Here is a 20160-nt window from a genome sequence, read left to right on the forward strand (position 1 = left end):
TTGGTGGTTTTCTTGTTCTGTAACAAAACCTGTTACAAAAACTGTAAGAAAACAGTTCAAATATATCTATATATATTTCTTATAGTGATACAGAGCTTCAGACTGGACAGGAAAGGTGCTTCTTGTGATCACCAGATAGTGGTCAATATGCTGTTCCTCTTCACCTTCAAATATCTGTACTTAGAAAAAATCTGCAGTAAAAGGGCAGCCAAGAGCTGAACTCAGCGGAGCAGCAGCAGATCAGCTTGAGGAAGTACCAGCAGATGATGTCAGAATATTTTAGCTTTGAGTGGTAGCCAGTATTTGAGGTCTTGGAGGTTATTTCATGCAGGAAGAAAAATCGGCAAGATACTCATGTATTTTGGTAATTGGGGAAAAACATATTAGTCACCAAAGTTTGGGGTAAAATGCATTTTCTTTACACATGTTCAGATGCATCAGAAACTAAGAGCTGCATGGAAATCAGAGTAGGTTTGAATTAAGATTTACAACCTGAAAGTTTTACTTTCATTATCCATTCAGATAAGACCAGGTATATATTCCTTTCATGGCTGAGTTTATTTTAGCTGTAGCAAAAGTTTAAGGAATATCACTGGTATTTTCCAGTAGGCTGATAAGATTGTTGTGGATTTCCAGCACTCAGCTGTCTGCCCTCCTCCCTGAATAAATAACTCATCTCCAGAAGACTCTTGAAGCTATGATAAACAGAAAAGGTGAAGCAAGCTAATTCAGTAAGCTTAACTGAATGTTTAAGTGAAGACAGCAGTAGGCTATGCAGATTTTAGAATTAATCACTTAAAAGTAGGAAAGTGTTGTTCATTTCTGACATTATTAATGTAAACCCATTCTTCTTTTTGTGCTGTTAAATGTAAAATCATCTTTGAAATCCGGAAAACCTTTTTAATGAAGGTGCAATGGGGAAGTTAAAGAGAAGTGTCTCAGAAAAGGTATTCAAATGGGATTTAAATTGTTATAAAATGTCCAATTTAGAGCATTTTTTTACTTACAAGAGGGGTTGAACCGGTTCACTTGATCCACAGTGTGCAGTAGTCCCTGTTTCTTTTTCAGATGTTGAACACTTTTTATTTTAAAGACTATGCTTGCTTAATACCTTTTAAAACCACAAAAAAACCCGCTATATAGGGCACATGTGAAAATTTGCTCAAGTATAAAAGAGGCAAAAGTTTGCTTTTTGTATATCAAACTATCCTATTTAATCTCTTGGACCCATATGTCTCCCAGATAACTACATTTGGCTGTTAAAGTTTTCAAGGCATAAAGGCTTGTTCCACCTAATGTTTACTGTTTACAACGTAGTGATCTAGCTTCAGAAAGTATTATATGATTCTGTTATGTTTTATGCAGAGAAAAAGGCATCATCTCCAGAGGAGGATTCATTATGACTTTCTTAGAAGGGGATGAATCACCCCCTTGAGTTAGCTGTTTCTCTTCATAAAACATACATTTAGATGACTGATCTTAAATTTCATGAATCCCCTCCCTAATGTCCTTTCACTAAGATATAGAATGCCTTTTTCTTGACATGAAAAAATCCAAGGATAGAAACCCTTTTAGTACATGACAATCAAAAAGTTCTTCATATATCAAGTCAAAACCTCTTGTTTCAATTTGTGATCTCTGTATTTCAAATAAAGTAGGTGAGTATAATTTTTTCTCATTCACAAGAAGTGTACTTCAAATATGTATAATAAATGCCCTTAAGAGAGAAAGTCACAAGGAATTTGAGTGATGATTGTAATTTTTACTCTAAAATAGTGTCACAGCACAAAGACAAGAAGGAAAGTATAGTTCTTTTTTTCTGTCCATTGCCTAATAACTCAGTTTATTACTTTTATTACTCATCCATGTAAGCAATCTGGGTTCTGAATCCTCAAAGAACTCTTCACATGTTTTACATAACTCAGATATTAATAAATTGAGAAATTCAAAGGCGGAGGGACCACAACTCCAGACAGTATCACAAATATTCTCTGCAAGAGCTTTGCTCATTTCCCATTAAATATGGAATAATTTTAACAGACTTGTTACATAGCCTGAAAAACTGAACATAAGGTGGCACTAGATGGAGATTTTCATATCTAAGTCTAGAAACTAATCCAAATAAAACCGTATCCATGAAGTTTGCCTTTCCAAAAGGCCTTGGGTATATTGGTCTTATTGTCTGCATTGATGTCTCTGTATAATGTACAGTTCCTAACTTAGAAAAAAACACCACACTGCTATCATAACTATTTCATACTATTCAGCTACAATTGTGTTTCAGTCATCTTTCCTCACTTGAACACCTGTTTTCCGTGTTTAAATGTGAATGACTGCACTTGCACATAGCACAGAATGTACTTTCTGCAGTACTTGCTCAATTTCAGTAGTCAAGAAAAGCCACCTTCACTCTGAAGTTGCAATCTAGAAATAAATACAATGGAATCATGACTTTCATGCAATATTTAAAGACAAATTGCTTTCTACCACTTCACTTCTTAGAGATATTTGCATACATATCAGTGTATATTGTAGTAATTATAAAATTTATTCCATGTAATGACAAAAAGTATAACTTACATCCTTTTGTATTAATTTATGTACTGTGAGGTACTAATTACTGCCATATAAGACATCTTTGAGTTGAATTCTTGTTTCTGTTTGTATCTTGGATAAATAAGTGCATTTTGAGGTTATTAACCCCTGCAAGGTCGAGGAAAAAAGTATTTCATATGAATCAGGGAAGGATTACAGGTTTTTGTAATTTTTGCTAACTGACATGCATCTTGATGTCATTAACATTCTGATCAACTATTTTGCAATTGCTATTTTTGACGCAATAATTTTGAATTGCTCATGCTTGTTCCACAATTATTTTCTACATCTTATTTTAATTTCCCTTGCTCAGTTTGTTCCCACGGAACTAATTAATATCCTGTCTTATATTTCTATCCTTTTGTCTTAGCATTTCAATTAAAATTCTACCCTGTGTCTTCTTTAATGTATAGCCACACTGCTGTCATCTTATGTCTCTTCCTGCTTGGCTCCTGATCCCAACTTTGGTGCCCAAACTACTTAGTAGGGATAGGCTGGGAGTTTATCAGTCATTCAGCTGACTAAACAGAGAAAAAAAGATATTAAACCTGTGGTGCATCTGTTCTTTCTCACAAAACTTTGCCCCTGTGAGAGCTCTTACTCTCTTTCTTCTTTCTAATTCAGTTGAAATTGCCCTGTAGGTTCAAAAGGGTTTAAGTGAGCCAAATAATGTAACACACTGTTAATCTCATTGGGAAACAAAACTAAAAGCATGTCTCCTGATGAAAAGTGAATCAAATGAAAGCAGGTGTGAATATCACATTGAAAGCTTGTAGTCCTCGAATATGTGTAGATAATGTATGTTTTATGTAAGAAATAATTTTTTTAATGTTTAAGATTTTCTTATATGGAATGGTAAACACAGAAAATCCATATTTGTAATTAGGACAGGCTGTTCTTTTCTTTTACCATAAAGAAACTTGAAATCAAAATATTGCCAATCTTGACAATATAAAATATATTTCATATCTTAAAAAAGGGTATCTTCTGAAACATGATAAATGGTTATATTTTTGTAAAAATAAATAAAATCAAAAATTTATTTGGATTATCACAGAAGATGCAGTTATTTCAATCTGCTGTAGGTTTCCTATAAAGCTTTGTATTGCTTGATATTGCAGTTATATGTCCTTCTAATGAGGTTTAATAATGAATTATCTTTGTTTATTTTTCTTCTTAGTAAAAAAAGCAATTGAACTGAAATCAAGAGGAGTCAAGATGTTGCCCAGCAAAGACAGCAACCACAAAAATTCTGTCTGTAAGTGGTTTATACCCTTATTTGTACTGACTGCATGTATCTTCTGGAAACCCTGTAAATATACAAGTCAAAGAGAGAGATGTTGGGATGCTGTGGTCATAAAATAGTTATTATCCTTTCAATTGCCACTGAATCAGAATTCCACTGATAATACTCTCCTGAGGGTAAAAAGCAATATATGGTGGTGTAAAATCTGAAAAATATGGTATGTAGAAACCCCCCTGCATTTTATATATCACAGTATTTTTGTATATTGGATTATTTAGAGTTCAGAGACACATGGCAAGTTAGGAAATCCAGGCAGAACGGTGCCATATCATCTTCATCATTTCAGTGCAGGGGACAGTGAAGGTATCTGAGAATTTTTTGTTGCCAAATTTATACTTTGTGATCTTTTTTTTCCCCCTCACTCAGTATCACAGCTAAATTCTTCTCTCATCTTGCCATACTATGTCTGGTGACTGCCTCTTTCCAGTCTTGTACAGCAGGGGTTAAGAACTGGTGTAATTCCCAGCTTCTCAAGAAGATGGAGATCACAACATCAGCTTCCTCTCATTGCATGCATAGTGCACTCTGGAATGGCATCTGTTTGGTCCCTTTACACCTTTTTCCCTTTGTAAATTGTAAAGCTAAAATCAAAATGCTGTCTATGGGACTATGAGGTAGTTAGTTTTCGAGCATCACTTTCTCTGAACTGGCATTCTGACTAATATCCTGAGAGCTCTTTCTCCATTAATTAGGACAGTCTTGAATCAAGAAGAAGCACTTAACCCAAAAAACCCCACAAAAATAAAACCACAAAAAAAGCCAGAGGTTAGGCCAGCATTCACACTGAACTCATTAAAAGTGTTAATGTAATGGCTAAGATGTATCCAGATAAATTACTTCCTCATGTAATACCAGTGAAATCAGTGAAGTGAAACCTGTGCTGTGTTTGCCTCGTGTGCTATTCTGCAAGTGCAGAGAATGAGTATCTTGAAAGCTGATGTCTAGGGGATATGTTTTTTTTCTCTGTGTTTCTGTTGTGCATTGTTTAATGCAAAGTGAGTTTTTGGTATGCTCACTGGAACAAAACAGGCATGACAATTTTCTGCTTTAAATATTTCACATTGATGGTGTGGCACTCAAAAGAAACTTTTTGCGCAAGGTGTAGCAGAAAAAGTTGATCCGTCTTTTTGGTGTCTGTATCTGAATGGGTGATTATTTCATTATTTATAAGTTACTTCTGGGAGATGTGTGATCTCTGGTTAAGGACTCAGAGCAGATTCTGTCAAACACCACATGTAATTACAGAAAGTGGAAGGAAGGCTATAGAAGAAATTATTTTAAGGCAGTCTGCTGTTTACTTCAAATGAAAATTACCTTTTTTTTCTTTGTGTTTTGACTTGTAAAACTTTATCATCACATCTGAATTTTTAACATAATTCTAAAAAGTGAACTATTATTACTTTCACATATATAAAGCTTTTAAAAGTTGTAAGATTAAAATACAAAAAATTGGATTCAAATGTATTTTGATGCTCTTTTTGATGTAAGCTTTAAGTATTAAACTATTTATCTTGCCCATACTTATGCAGACAGAAAAGATAACTGGGGATTTGGCTCCAGAGAAATTATAAGAATGGATATTATAATTCAGTGCCAATTAGCAAATTTTTTAGAAAAATATATATGATATACTAACACTTCTCATCATTTTTGCATGCTAGATCTTTTTAATATACTCTCTCTATAAAGCAGAAAGCTTAGTTTTGGATTTTTGGCTTATGGGGGGTAACTGGAATGCAAATATCATCACAACAAGTGCTGTGAGAGCATACCCTATGTATCCAAGGACCTGTAGCTTTCCCACAGCTCTTCCTCCCAAGCAGAACCTGCAAGCAGCTGCAAAAAGCATTTCACAGTGGCACCAGTCTGTTATGATTTATGTAGAAAATGTTACCAGTGTTACCAATGATAATAACATTACTGGTAATTCCTCGTGGAATGCAGAATGGTATTTCAGTATTTCAGTCCTACAGGACTGTACACAGTCATAGCTGATGGTCCTCCTCCTGGACCTGCCTGGATTCCTGGATGCTTTCTTTCAGATCCACCATCCTTTATAAGGAGTCAGATTTTCAGAGGAAGGTGTCCCTATATTGGAAAGAAAATCCATTATTTATTATCCCCAGGGAAATGAGAAGGATTTCCTGTTTTTTTGTTTTGATTTATGCTTTTGGTGTTTTGTTGGTTTTTGTTTTTTTTATAGGGTTTTTGGTTGGTTTTGGGAAATTTTATTGTTTGTTTTTATAGGGTTCAGGGTTTTGTTTGTTTGTTTAGTTGGTTCGTAGGTTTTGTGGGTTTTTTTGTTTTTGATTTTTTTTGGCTTGGTTTATTTGGTTTTGTCTTGGTCATTTTTTTTCTTCTTTGGTACACCTGAAGAAAACAGAACAAGTTCATTTTTTTCCAGACTGTTTTGCTAGGCATTACCCTTTAGCAGTAAGCCAGATGCAGTTGAATTGTCATTAATTTATGCAAGGAAATGGGAAAAGTAAAATTGAAAGTAAAATTGAAGTAAAATTTGGTCATGGTCCCTGGATCCATAACTTGCACTTGGCAAAGGTGAAACTTTTGACTAAAGACTGAACTAGGAAAAAGCACATGGGACAGGCAGTTTTCATGGCTCTAAGTGCTTGTGCTGCCACAAATCCAGTCAACACATTTACCCTTGGTCATCTGAAGTTGATCTCATAGAGGATCAAAGGCAGAGATGTATTTTATGAAACTGCTTAGGGAAAGCAAATCCCTAAGAATACCAACAGATACATCTGTTGGTGCCCATCTGATTAGTTGCAAGTTTAGCCTACTCCCTTTTGTTATCATTCTGATATATATATATGCTATATTCCCAAAGATCCATCTTACTGTCATCACTCATTCCAGCATGAAAACCTGTGGACTCAGTGTCCCTAATAGCTTTGGCCTTTTCTAAAACTGCTATGACTATAGTTTGCATGGTGACTGAATAAATAAAAAATAAAGTTTTGATTGCTGTCTCTTCTATGAGTGTTTTCATGGCAATATTTCTGTCCAGAAAATCTGTCAGAAGGTGATTATTGTATCTAAACATCTTGAGCATTACCTCTACAACAGAGAGATTTTACAGGAGAATCCTGTACATCCAAGAGAAGGAGAACCCTAATGAAGAGAGCTGCAAGGACAGACTATGATTGGGCAGCCATAGTCCTTATAAAGGTCTCATTTTCTAGTCAAATAGAAGATCCTTGTATTTTATCTCTTAAAGTCTAAATACCAGGCAGTTACTGCTGGTCATTATTGCAAAGGATAACAAGTGAGTACAGGTCTTGAGTTCACAGAATAGTGGGAAGGCAGGGCCATAATTGCAGACCTGCTACCTGGCAAATCTTTGTGCTCTCTACAGCCCAGAAACAGAGAAGGGTTAGGAGAGCAGACTGCCTCAGAAGCCCTTAATGCCAGCACCCTCCTGCTGCAGTCACAGGGCAGCCTCACACTTCCACACCTCCTCACCAGCAGGAGGACAGAGCACAAGAATGCATCAAGCTCACAGTAAATGCCAAGGAAATTCAGTGAGGTGAGGCACATCATATCAATTGAAAAATGGAAATGATTATACGGTTTATGGTGTGTGTGCAAATCTGCCAGTGCAGTAATGGTAAGAAAGGAAGGCAGCAGTGAGAAATGAAGTGCCTCAGAGAGCTGATTTCCTGAGTTTGCTCATGTCAAAATGCAGCGTGGTGAGTGGCTTCCTGCCTGAACAGCAAACTACAGGGAATGTCCACAGTCTGAAACAGTCACAAAGATTAACTGACGAGGTCATAGGGATTATTTTTAAAATATGGCATTCATATTGAACCATGTTAACATTTCATAGTTATTACTGAATACTGAGTAACCTAACCTCACTGTGCAAAATGGTGTGTGTGAGCTACCGTTTAACAAAGTGCAAATTCTCTAAGTGCTCACTAAGTAAAAAACTCTTGTACTTCACAAAAGAAATTTCAGGCTTCTGTAGAATTATTTGAAAATGTATTTTAGAATATTAGGAAAACCCATGTTGAATACTTTGAAGATAATGCTTTTAGTGTATGATTAATACACCCTCTGGAACTTGAGTTGCAGAGTTTACCTAAACAGTTCTTCACCCTGAAGATGATAAAAAGAGCTACTTTACAACAATTATTTTTGTGATGTAGAGCCAAAGAACAAATGAGTTTACAGACTAAATATTGATTGGTTGCAGCACATTAAGTTGAATTAATGGCACATGCTGTTGAAACTATAGTGATTAATACCAAAATGGGATTACATTGCTAATTCTGTGCAGGAAAGAATGACAGCAGTCATTATTTATTTTGTTGTTGAGTAACTGAGAAAAATGGCTTAGGATATTGTAACATAAAGTTAAAAATTTTAGGATGAAAATTTGTTGCTTACCAGTACATTCCTCACATTTAAAATAAACTGACAGTGTCATCTTCTTGATGCTTGACTACTGGTAAATGTACTTTGACAGAAGCAAAAGGAAGACTAGTCAAATTTTGTTCTTCATTTAATGAAAGAGTATTTTCCTAAGAAGGACAATATTGGACTAAATAGTTGTATTTAATAGCACAATTTTCTGATTGTTTTGTACTTATACCTTAGAAAAAACAAATTTATTTAAGCACTTTTATACTTTGATCAATAGGTCAATAGATCAATACTTAGAAATCAATTGTAAACCAATGTGTAATCAGCAAACAGATATGACAACTGCTGAAGGTCATCTCAAATTGCAGATATAAAAGGAAAAATTATTACTACTTATTACATTTTTGTAATGAAATTTATATCTTCTCATTATATAAATACCAATTTCTGGTTATTATATTTAAAATTAAGTTATCTTATGCATTTTTCTTCCAAAAAATCTTGCTATTTAATACATTTTTATCATATTTTTCCAAAATTATTTTAGGATCACTGAAAACCTATGTAAAAGTTACATATTATTATTTTAAAAATGCAAATGTAATGGAAAAATTTCCACTAAAAATTCTGTTTGTTTTTTTTTTTGCTTGTATTGCATTGAGTCTTCACCTATAAAAAAACATTTCTTTTTGCATTTGAATTTTATTTGCTATTTCTTGCCTGCCATGTCAGAATCAAATCATGACTGAAAAATACTGTTAAATATTTATTGTTCTGATAGATACCAGCTTCAAATTTAAAAAATTCCAACTACACACCATCAAATCTATCTCACTCATTAAAATTATGCTCTAATCTGCATTAGTTGCATAGATCAAATATAGCATCTCATGTTTTCATTAATTTAAGAAACTTTGTATCAGTGATGGGATCGATCACCAATAAACAGTACAAAGCAAGCTACCCACATAATTTCAGGCAGTTATTATCAAAAGATCCTAGGTTTGGATATTGTGTGCCTAAGTCCTCTTAATAATCAGTCTGGTTTTTGCTGTGAATACTTTAAATATTAGGTGAAGATGCATTTAAAAATAGTGCTAGAAACAAAATACAAACACTAAGATAAAGTAGAGAGACACGATAACTTTTTTTTTTAAAATAAATCTGCTGGAAAGTAGATTTGTTCTCCAGAATTCCAAAGGCCTGTGCCCTTTCAAGAAGCATGAATTTAAAGGCACTGGAGAAATAAATGTAGCATAAATCTCTCTTTTTAATTGGTCTCACTGCCAGCTAAAACAAGTAAAGCAGATGGGAAAATGTTGTAATCTTTTGGGCTTTTATTCTAGGGCACTCAGTAGCGTTTGCAAGTGTTTTGAACAAGACTGTGAGGTGTTGTTTGCCCTGTTCTGACACTCAGCTAATCAGTTTGCCGTAGGTTCCAAATAAAAAAGCAGAGACAAGAGAAAAATGCCAGTATACCGAGAGAAGTACTTTATAAATTTTTGAAGGAAAAATCAGTAGCATTGCATTTTATAGTGTTATCTGCTTTGTGTCATTTAAAAAGAGAAATTTCTAATTGTGGAAATTAGGATTTCCATTTACAAATCTACTGTTTTTCCAAGGCTGCTGTTTCCCAGGCTCTTCATGAAGCGTTGCAACACAAGGGTGAAAACCAACAGGCTTCATCTCTAGCTCTTTTCAGACCTTTAGTTAGCAGCTCTTCAGCATTTTCTGTGTTTAGTGACAGATATATCCCTTCTTTCATGGGGAAAATGGAGGCCTTTGAAATACATATGTTTGAGACTGGGATTCTTCAGAGGAAGACTGTTGTGTTCTAAGCTCAATATGAAGGTGCCGCTTTCTCACTAGTTTCTATTGGAATTCTCTGAATATTTCAGTGTTGTCAGAGGTTACTCTGTTTTTATGTGTTGTGTTATATTATTTTACAGGCACTGAAATGATTCTCATTTTTAAGAGCCCACACAGTATCATGAGCTTTCCAACATTTTCAATCAAGAAAGCTGTTTTTCATTTGTTCAAATCTCACAGCTTGAAAAGGAGAGAACTTTTCAAAATTTGCATTTATATTGTGCATGTCTTCAAATGAGAGGAGGGATTGTTTATAACTTATTAATGTAGTACTTACAAGGTTAGGAAATGCAAGGCTTAAGTGTCTAAGATTTTGTGGGCCTAGCCTATCTGCCAATATGCAATTTAATTTCAAAAAGACCTTTTACAGAAATACTTAAGCATATGTTAATTGTTCAGTTAAAGATAAAGAAAAGAGGGAAGTAATATTTAAAACACTGGCACTTTTATACAACAGGTTAATGGATATATCCTGGAATATTTAATATTAAAATATTCTTGTTATGTATGTCTATGTACACCTACCTGCATACATACATGTAACTGTAAATAAAGCATAATACTTTATATTCCATTACACTATTTACCATATGTCTAGTAAAAGATTAATGACTCTATTTCCCCTTGTTACTGGGTATTATGGTATGAAATTGGGTAATAGGAAAAAATAACTGCTGCATTAACCTCTAACAGTTTTATAAAGCATTAATAAAATAGGAAGGCTAATTACCCTGATATATTTTGTCCTATCATGGACTGCAATAATACAGAGTTGCTCAAGAGTTACAGAGTGGGATTTTGAGAGAAGATTAGTATCCCTGTGCAAGGAAATTTTTCTACAATGCTATTTCACTATATTGTATAAATTGCTTCATAAATCAGGTTACTAAATTATACTTGGTGTTTCTAAATAAGCCCTCATCACAGCAGGAGTTTAAATATCTTTTAAAATACTATGCAAAAATCTTGCTGTGAAAAGAACAACTGCCTAAATATATTTGTGAAGAAAAGCATCCCTTATAGCTACAAGCAAAACAAGGTGCTTCATCAATTATTTAATACATAATTTGCATATATAATTTGTAAAATAACCAGAAGAAAGCTTCTATTAAAATATGTAAAACAAGGTGTAATCTGATTGAATTATGGATGGTTAAAATGAATTGTTATCTAGCTAGGAAGCTGAAACTGCCATTAACTAATTTTCATATACAATTATAGAATGTTACCGATTATTCAAAATGAATGTTCATACTGTAGGCTAAATTGACATTCAATTTTGTTATTTTCAAAGTCAAAGGCTTAAGAATAAGCAACTTGCTTTCAGCAATTACAATTCTGTATAAATTAAATATTCATGCAAAATTTAAATATATACTTTAATATTTTTATATAATTTCCTTGGCTTAAGTTCTAGGTACAGCTCTGTTAAAAACATAGTTGTGGGCAGTAAATTGGTTGGCAAAATGAAGTCTGTGTAGATTCAAATAATGTATTTAAATTATGAAGGCATTCAGAAGTTCTGGGTGGGTCAATTCAGATTTCTAAAACATAAAAAATATGAAAACAGCTTTAATTAAAGAAAGAAGTATTACACTGGTCTATGCAGTGAAGGTATGCTGCAGAATATAGACAGCCTTGCTGTTAAGTCCTTTGGAAGAGTCAGAGACTTCCCACCTCCTGCAAGGGAGGAGGTTGCACTTTCCGCAGGGGCTCACATTGCACTGGTGTATGTGTTGAGATCCTGATTTTATAAATCCTCATTGTGGAGAGTATCTTTAGAATTTGATAGGAGGTCCTGGACTATTTTTCCAGAATTTGTTCTCTACGTTACTAAACACTTTGGAAAATAATTTCACTTTATTGGTGCAGTATCTATAGAGATAGATATATATCTATTGTTAGCCTCTCACACTGGAACGTGTCTATTCCTGCAGCTCTTCTAAGCAGAACTGTGAAGTACCAGTGTCATATATGTTTGGAACAGGGAAGTTTTGTTGGGTGACAGCTAATTTATGACCTTCAGAAGAGTTTGTGTCCAGTACTCCTTCTCCATTTGGAAAAAAGGAAGTAAAAAAATTATACAACACTCTATATTAATTTCCTCAATAATATTAATTTAGGAGCTTAAAATATTTTTTGAATAGGAACAAACACAAGAATAAGGAACTAAAATGGAAATACTTTGGTTTACTTTTGGCAGGAGAGGACTAGTTGCTAGCGGGAGGGGATTATTCGGCATAAGTCTGGTTACTGAAATCATTGGAACAAGTCGTTCTTAAACAAACAAGCAAGCAATAAGACTAGACAGCTATTTATTTTATTTTAAACAAATGGAAAGAAAAATCCTGAAAAATCCAAAACTCACTAAGTTTCTTGGTTGGCATACTTGAAAAAGAAGGGACTGTAAGTGTGGTGCTCTGGCTCGTATGTGTGCTTCTATTGTACAAGCCATCTGAACTCTGGTAAGAGTGACAAGATCAATTTTTCATATATCAAAGCAACGTAAGTTTTAATTCACAGGATGGCAACCAAAAGTTTCATTCTGAAACGCTTTAATCTATCAGGAAATGAGTTTACCCAAAAATCCACATTGTTTCTAATAAAACAAGCAGTTGTTTGATTTCTGTCTGCACTGTCACAATATTTTCTGCTTTAGGCTTCTAACATGAAAGAAGTTCTCCTGCATATGCAAGAGATGTGTCAAAAAAAAAAATCTTCTCTAGTTTAATGCTTTTGAACTGAATTTTGATGCTCAATGCTAGAGGAGCTATAAAGTCAGTGAATTAACAAATTAACAAGAGCAAAACAGTATGGTTTCTCTAAGCCAGCATTTTATGTGACACATATTATTTTATTCAAGAAGCAACTTTTTATTGCCATATCAGCTTTTCTTTCATGTGTTTGAAGTCTTATGGTAAACCTGATTCATACTGAGAAGTCACATTCTTTTCTCAGTTCTACCAGATCTGGTTTTCAGCAGTTTGCAAATGCATCTGCAGTGCAGAACATCAGAGGCTACAATGAAAAGCTCTTATGTTGAGATTAAAAATAGAGCATGAAGGAGCATCAATATACATGCTTGTATATTACTCTGTAGTATCTATGGAATACACTAAAAATTTAATCCACATTTTAGAGTATGAAAGTTCAAAAGCACTTAAAATACAATAAATGATTGTAATTTCTGGTGTAGTCCTCAAACAGAAGTGCTATTGTGTAAGATGGTCTTGGTTTGACAAAGAATGAAGCATTTTGGAAAAGCAGAGCTTGAATCCCACACCACTGTTATACAAAACAGTACATGCCCTCAATTTCAGTCAGGTTTGCAAGAAAATATGTATTTTTTTTCTGTTTTTCGGTCTTTCAGTTCTTATTCTGCCAGTGTTTCTTGTCTTACTGTATGTATTGCATTTTAGCTTTGTTCAGAGCAGGCCATATGATTCCGTGTTTCTTATTTGGGACCAAAACAAGGTTGATAAAAGAGTTGTGTCTGTCATTGAAGAGTGTTTATGCAGTGTTCAGGCTTTTTCTAGATATGTCAGTCTTTCTTTTTCATACTTTCCTTTTTTTTTTTAAATTCTGTCATTACTTTCAAACTATCTGACTGTTACCATTTAAATCCAGCTCTTGTTCTCTCTGTATTTGAATTAGGCAACTGGGTTCCCACTTAGAAAGGCCTGGAAGAAGAGTAGATGACTGCAAGGAAAGATTAGCTCTCAGTTCAACATCTAAACCTGGATATTTATTGGTCGCTAGGAGTGGAGAGTTCTACACACACATCACACTTAAGAGTCTTAGGCTTTGTTAAATTTGGTGTGTATTTGGGAAGTATTGCTTAAACATATTTCTTTCAAACACCTTGAATCGCTGTTTCCCAAAGGACTCACATTTGCTCATTTTTAGTAGATGATGGAAGAGCGAAATGCACATCCTTTACACAAAGGTCACTTTTGCAACAAATACAAGTTTTGAAGGTGGCACTAGTACATTCCCATGGAAAAGGTGATTTTTTTTTGGATTTTTTTTTTCTGTGGAGGGATGTGTTTTCTTTGTGGCTTTCTCAAAAGTGAATACAATCATAATTTCAATTTAATATAATTAAAACAAGAATAAAAAAAAATCCTAAGCAGATGTCTAAGAAAGTCCCAGCTGCCTCTATTTGAAAGTTAAGTACACATGAACAACAAAAAAAAGACATTTCTGAGCGACTTTAAAGCAATTGAAAACATTAACCCTGCCAATAATATTTAACTGTTCTTTTTTCCTGATTTGCCATCCACTAAAGTACATGCCCTAAAATACATATTTAGACATCAGTCTTTAGAGAAGTAATATGCAACCTCACTGATGATCTCCTGAAATATTCACAATGAGTAAGATATTCAGGATGATAAATGCCACATTTATCCGCTAAAGGCATGGGAACTCAAAATTCACCTTTTGAGGGAACCAATAAAGCATATATGTAGAATATAAGGAATGAAACAAAGACTGCTCATTTTCTTGGATAGCTTTATTTAGAGTTTAATAAAAATAAAAAGGTGTGAACTAGCTGTGTCGGTACAGAATAGTTTACTGCAGTCAAAAGTATAGTGTTTACATTATTTCCTCACTCACATATAAGCACTTTCACCCATATGTAGACAAACATTTCTACAAGGTCTAAACCCCTATCATTCTCCCTGGTAAACAGTCATTTAGCTTGTTTCAGTGTGTGCTGGTGTGAGAGAACACAGTAGACTCTCTTTTCCTTCTTTGCTGCTTATTCTTACACCTTCTTTAATTAGTGAAAACTCTTCAGTAGACTCTTTGGCACTCATTTTGTTGGTAGAAGTTGCCTCAAGCCTTGCAATTCTGTTCTCTTTTCGAGTTTTGCTGCCTCTTGCTGACACTATATGGAAGAGGCACTCATAAGCTTTCTGAAAAAGACATCTAAGCTGGAACTAACAGGGGATATAGATAAAGAGAAAGCCTCTCTTGGTGAAGAAACTAATGTAATAAATATTGAGGAATCCATTCAGTGCCAGTAGCAGGTAAGCAAGATGCAGCTTGAGCTGCAGGTGGAGCTCTAGTGGTAGAGCCCCAAAAAAACTGGGCAAATACATTTTTCAAATAAAAGGCATGGGGACCTGTGACCCAGCCAGGGGACCGGACACTCAGAGACATGGCAAGAGCTGAGGACTGTGCTGGAACAGCCCAGAGGTTGGGATGTGAGGGTATAAAAGCCCTGGGAATTACTTTTTTCAGGGTCCCTCCTCAGACACATCAGGTCGAGATGATAATCTGTTGTTGCACAATGATGAAATTATTTTAAGGATCCAGGTCTGAGACTCTGCTGTGGGAAACCAGGGGTTGAACCAGTGGGAAAACCTGGTCTGACTGTGTGAGAGTTGGGTGTGCAGGGAGAGAAACAGGAACCTGTCGGATCATTGGAGCTGCCCCCTGTGAAGGGGCTTCAGTCCCTGCTGTGAAAGTCTCTGGTGGTGGGAGTGTGACTGCCAGAGTGCGGCTCCTGTGTTTCCTTAACAATAAAAATGTAAAAACAGGAAAATTGTGCTTAATTCAGACAACAATTGTGTGTAATTCAGATGACAAAACCTTTTGGATGAAAATTGGAAAGAGATGTTAAGGGGATGTGACACAATTTGTTCTAACAGCAAGCTTATTAACACTTCATGCTTAAAATGCTGTTCTCTACCAACTAATAGAAAGAGCCCATCTGCTGCACACCAGCTAATTAAAGCTCATAAGGAAAAATTCTTGGCAAAAGGAGAAGAGACAAATCTGCCCTGTTAGATGGAATTGGATTATGGTTTTGGAATTCTCCAGTTCTGTTGCAGCTATTTTGTATTCCATATCAACACATTATACATGTTAAATGCAAGTATAACAGTCCTATTACTCTACTTGGATTTCTACAGTTTAAAGCATTTCTAAGACGACTATTCTGTCTAGCAGTAAATATTTCAGCCCTCTTTCTCTTGACACTTTTTGTAATGACAGCATGATAATCATACATATCTAGGAAAAACATAGTCATTTTCTCTCATAAAAAGGAGAAACATCTCAATGAGTGACATTGTTTTTATTAAAGCCTTATAGTTTTTAAAGAAGTTATTACTTGTTTCTCACAAAAATATATTTGCATTATACTACATATATATTACATATATATACATTATATTACAATAATAGTTTTGGCAAAAGTCCAAGCTTAGTCCTAATTTTCACATTGTTGGGAATTTTTTATCCATGCCCATCAGCAGTTCTGGCTAATGGTATAGGTAATCTGTGTTTGAGAGAACAATAGAGTTATAATTTTTTTCTTTTATCTTTGATTTCTTGTATAGACAGAATGAAAGATTTGTTGAGATAGTTGGGTAATATTATGCAATTTAAACTGTTGCTTAAAGAGTTACACATTATCTTGCTCTCCCTTAATAATAAGATAATTTTCTTTCTATTTCTTTTGTCTGTACAGTAGAGGCTGAAAACTCTTTAATTGACAGAGGCTCAGCTAGAATTCATGGATGCCTCCTGAGCCCCTGCTGTGTTTTCCCACCCTTTGCAAATAACACTGCTGTGGGTAACAAATTCCCCTGGATTAGGGGAGTAGCAGGATTAGCTTTAATACTGGTGGGATGTCATCAAATCTCTGTAGCCAGTAATACACAGAGTACTCAAAAGTAATTATAGTTGTTAATGTTTAAAAGCTGTAGAAGTGGTCATATGAATAGGTTTAGCACATGGATTATATGAATGGCTCTTCATGGATACAGAAAACAAGAAAAAAGGACCAAAATATCTTTTACAAGAGTGTTAAAGGTCAAAACTTTTTCTGTTTTAAAGGGTCGATCTGTATAATATCAGATAACAGAGTCACTTCTTAGTTAAAAAGTCACTTCGTAGTTAAAAACTACTAGAAAAAGTAGTTTTTAACATAAAAAAAATATTTTCCTCTGTCATTATTCTAAAATGATGGTTGATTAAATTGGTTGTGCTAAAGCTTTAACTTTGGAAAAAAAAAATAAAATTCAGTCTAAAACATAAATTTATTATTGAGATTTACAGAGCACAGGATAGAGGGGCTTATGCTGAGAGCATTGAGTAGCCCTATCTGTCACATTGTAATCAGCTGTATATTGAATTATATTTTTCCAAAGAAATTCAAATAAAACAAATACTATTCATACATACATATTAGAAATTAATTATTAAAGGGTTTTAACTTGTGGCCTTTTAAAAAAAAGTCAAATTCCATTTCATTTATTTGAATTCCATTTCTATTGATTTTAACTAGAAAAAAAATCCTCATAAAAGCTTAACTATAATGGCTTGAATAGTTGTACAGTTATTTAGAATTCCCCATAGACAAAGGGCTGCACACCATTACCTGTAACTGTTCAGTTGAAGAAAAGCAACAACTTTGTATCCAAAAGAAAGGGCTTTTGGGACCTCATGAAACAATATACATGCAGTATCAGTACAAAATATGTGCCCCTTGTTTCTCACAGTTATACCTTGCTGTCATAAAGCAGAGAAGCTCAGTTTTCAATACAATGGTGATTGCATCAAAGATTCACAGCGTGTTTACAACAGAGAAAAAATATCTCACAACTCCCCCACCCCCACCAAAAAAATACCCTAACCAAAACAAAACAAAAAAACCCACCTGATACCTGAGTAGAAATTATGGTTTGAAGGAAATAATCTGGCAGCAATAAGTCTTTTCTTAAATACATGTTTATATTCTTCACAAAATGGAGCACTTCTGAGAAAGATGGCAAAATAGAAGAAAATTATTAATTGAGATGTTAAGACTAAAAATTGATGTTGTAGTTCACATGCTTAATTTTTGACATGGGATCTTTGTTAGCCTGTGTCTTATAACAGAAAAATGTTGGCAAAATTGATGTTATATGTACAACACTAGTTTCTATGCCAAAGCTGCGTTCAACAGGGAATACTACAGAGAGTGTTATTTTGTGACAGTCATGTAGTGGACCCTTGTTTTAAATATATAAGGAGTAAAAATGCTTATGAAGAAGAGAAGTAAAAATACCTGATATTAGAACCCTTCCACAGAATTGAAAAAGCAAAGATGACTTAAAATCTCTCCTATTAATACTGTTTAAGTAAAAAGATTAGTTTACATAATGATAATTTAAACTTGTGGGTCATAAGAATTGCTGAGGCCTCTGTGATGCTTATCTTTGGGTTGCAGAGTCCAAATGAACATAGTATGTGTATGTACTACAAGTTGACTATTACTTTTCATCAAACTGAAATTTTCCATTTTTGATTGTACTGTTCCCTGGAATATAGTATGTTACAGAGTAATATTTTAGATTTTCTTACATAATTGATTCTATTTACCCTAAAGATATTTATTTAAAAACATATTAGAGCTGAACAAAAGATTTTGGTGCCACTCCTCCTGAGACAATGTCCTAACCAGCATTACATTATAAGCAAATATTAAGATGGGCTAAACCATCATTGAATTACTGTAAAGTCTACCTGAACTTCAGTAAATCTTTCAATACTGTCTCCCATGGACAGTCCATTAGCAGCCCATGCCTCTGAAGGTACACTCTTCACTGTCTGGGCTCAGAGAGTGGTGGTGGCTGACAACCAGCTGGCAGCCAGTCACAAGTGGTGTCCCAGGGTTTAGTATTGAGGCCAATCCTGTTTAATATCTTCATTGATTATCTGGGTGAGAGGATCAAGTGCTTTGCAGACAACACCATATTGGGCTGGAGTGTTGACTGAGGGATCTGAACAGTCTGGACCAACGGTCTGAAGTTCAACAAGACCAAGTGCCAGGTCATGCACTTGGGTCACAACAACCCCTGCGGTGCTACAGGCTGGAGGCAGAGTGGTTGGCAAAGCTGCCAGTCAGAAAAGGACCTGGGGCTGCTGGTCCTCAGCCAGTTGAACATGAGACAGTGTGTGCCCAAGTGGCACATAAGGCCAGTGACATTCTGGCTTGTATCAGAAATAGCAGTGTGTCCAGAGGAGAAGAACAACAAGGCTGATGATATGTCCAGAGAATGAGTCATATGAGGAGCAGCTGAGGGGGATGGGGTTGTTTAGCCTGTAGAAAAAGAAGCTCAGGAGAGACCTTAACACTGTCCACAACTTACTGAAAGGAGGCTGGAGCCAGGTGGGAGTCAGTTTCTTCTCCCAGGCAACCAGCACTAGGACAAGAGGAAATGGGCACAAGCGGTTCCAGGGGAGATTCAGGTCAAACATCAGGAAGAATTTGTTCATGAAAGAGAATTTGGGCACTGGAATGGTCTTCCCAGGGAGGTAGTGGAGTCACCATCCCTGGAAATGACTGAATATGGCATTTAGTGCTATGGTTGAGTTGACAAGGTGTAGTTCAGTCAAAGATTCAACTGAATGATCCTGGAGATCTTTCTCTAACATTTATGATTCTATGACTCTATAAAATGAACATGTAGGAGCTGAACTTCTTAGTATTTTTGCCTATCACTTTTGCTTTCTTGTATGCACAAAGATATTTATGTAGAGTTGCTTTTTTGGGTTTTTTTTAGTTTGCTTCTTTTCTCTGAAGAAGCCTTGCACATACCTTGTGTTGGGGGTTAGGTGTCTCTCCTTTTGTTCCTTCTCACCTATAGAATTTTCCCCATTAATTGCAGGGAAACCTGACTGATAGTACTTATTGGGTGCTTGACAAAATAGAGTTTGGCTGGGCCCAGGGGGAAAGGGGGCAGGTAAAATGGAGGGTGGGGGCAGCTGCTAGTGGGCTCGTTTCTTTGGCTTCAGAGTAGGACACACTCAGAGATGTTGTTCCTTGGGGAAAGGAATTCACCATAACCCAGACAACTGCTGTTGCTGCTGCTTCTTCTTCTTCTCCTCTTCTTCTTCTTCTTCTTTTTCTTCTCCTTCTCCTTCTCCTTCTCCTTCTCCTTCTCCTTCTCCTTCTCCTTCTCCTTCTCCTTCTCCTTCTCCTTCTCCTTCTCCTTCTCCTTCTC

At 35.2% G+C, this 20160-nt stretch overlaps 1 protein-coding gene across 2 annotated transcripts in view; it reads left to right on the plus strand.

Annotated features, from left to right (window-relative positions):
* CSMD1 (CUB and Sushi multiple domains 1) overlaps positions 1-20160 on the plus strand; it is a 1067087-nt gene that overhangs the window by 691042 nt on the left and 355885 nt on the right. For both annotated transcript variants that reach the window (XM_015621308.3, XM_015621309.3), the window contains exon 7: positions 3776-3853. In XM_015621308.3, the coding sequence (XP_015476794.1) occupies positions 3776-3853 (78 nt within the window). The remainder of the gene's footprint in view (positions 1-3775; positions 3854-20160) is intronic.

Source organism: Parus major, chromosome 3 (genome assembly GCF_001522545.3).
Source record: "Parus major isolate Abel chromosome 3, Parus_major1.1, whole genome shotgun sequence".
Lineage (NCBI taxonomy): Eukaryota > Metazoa > Chordata > Aves > Passeriformes > Paridae > Parus > Parus major.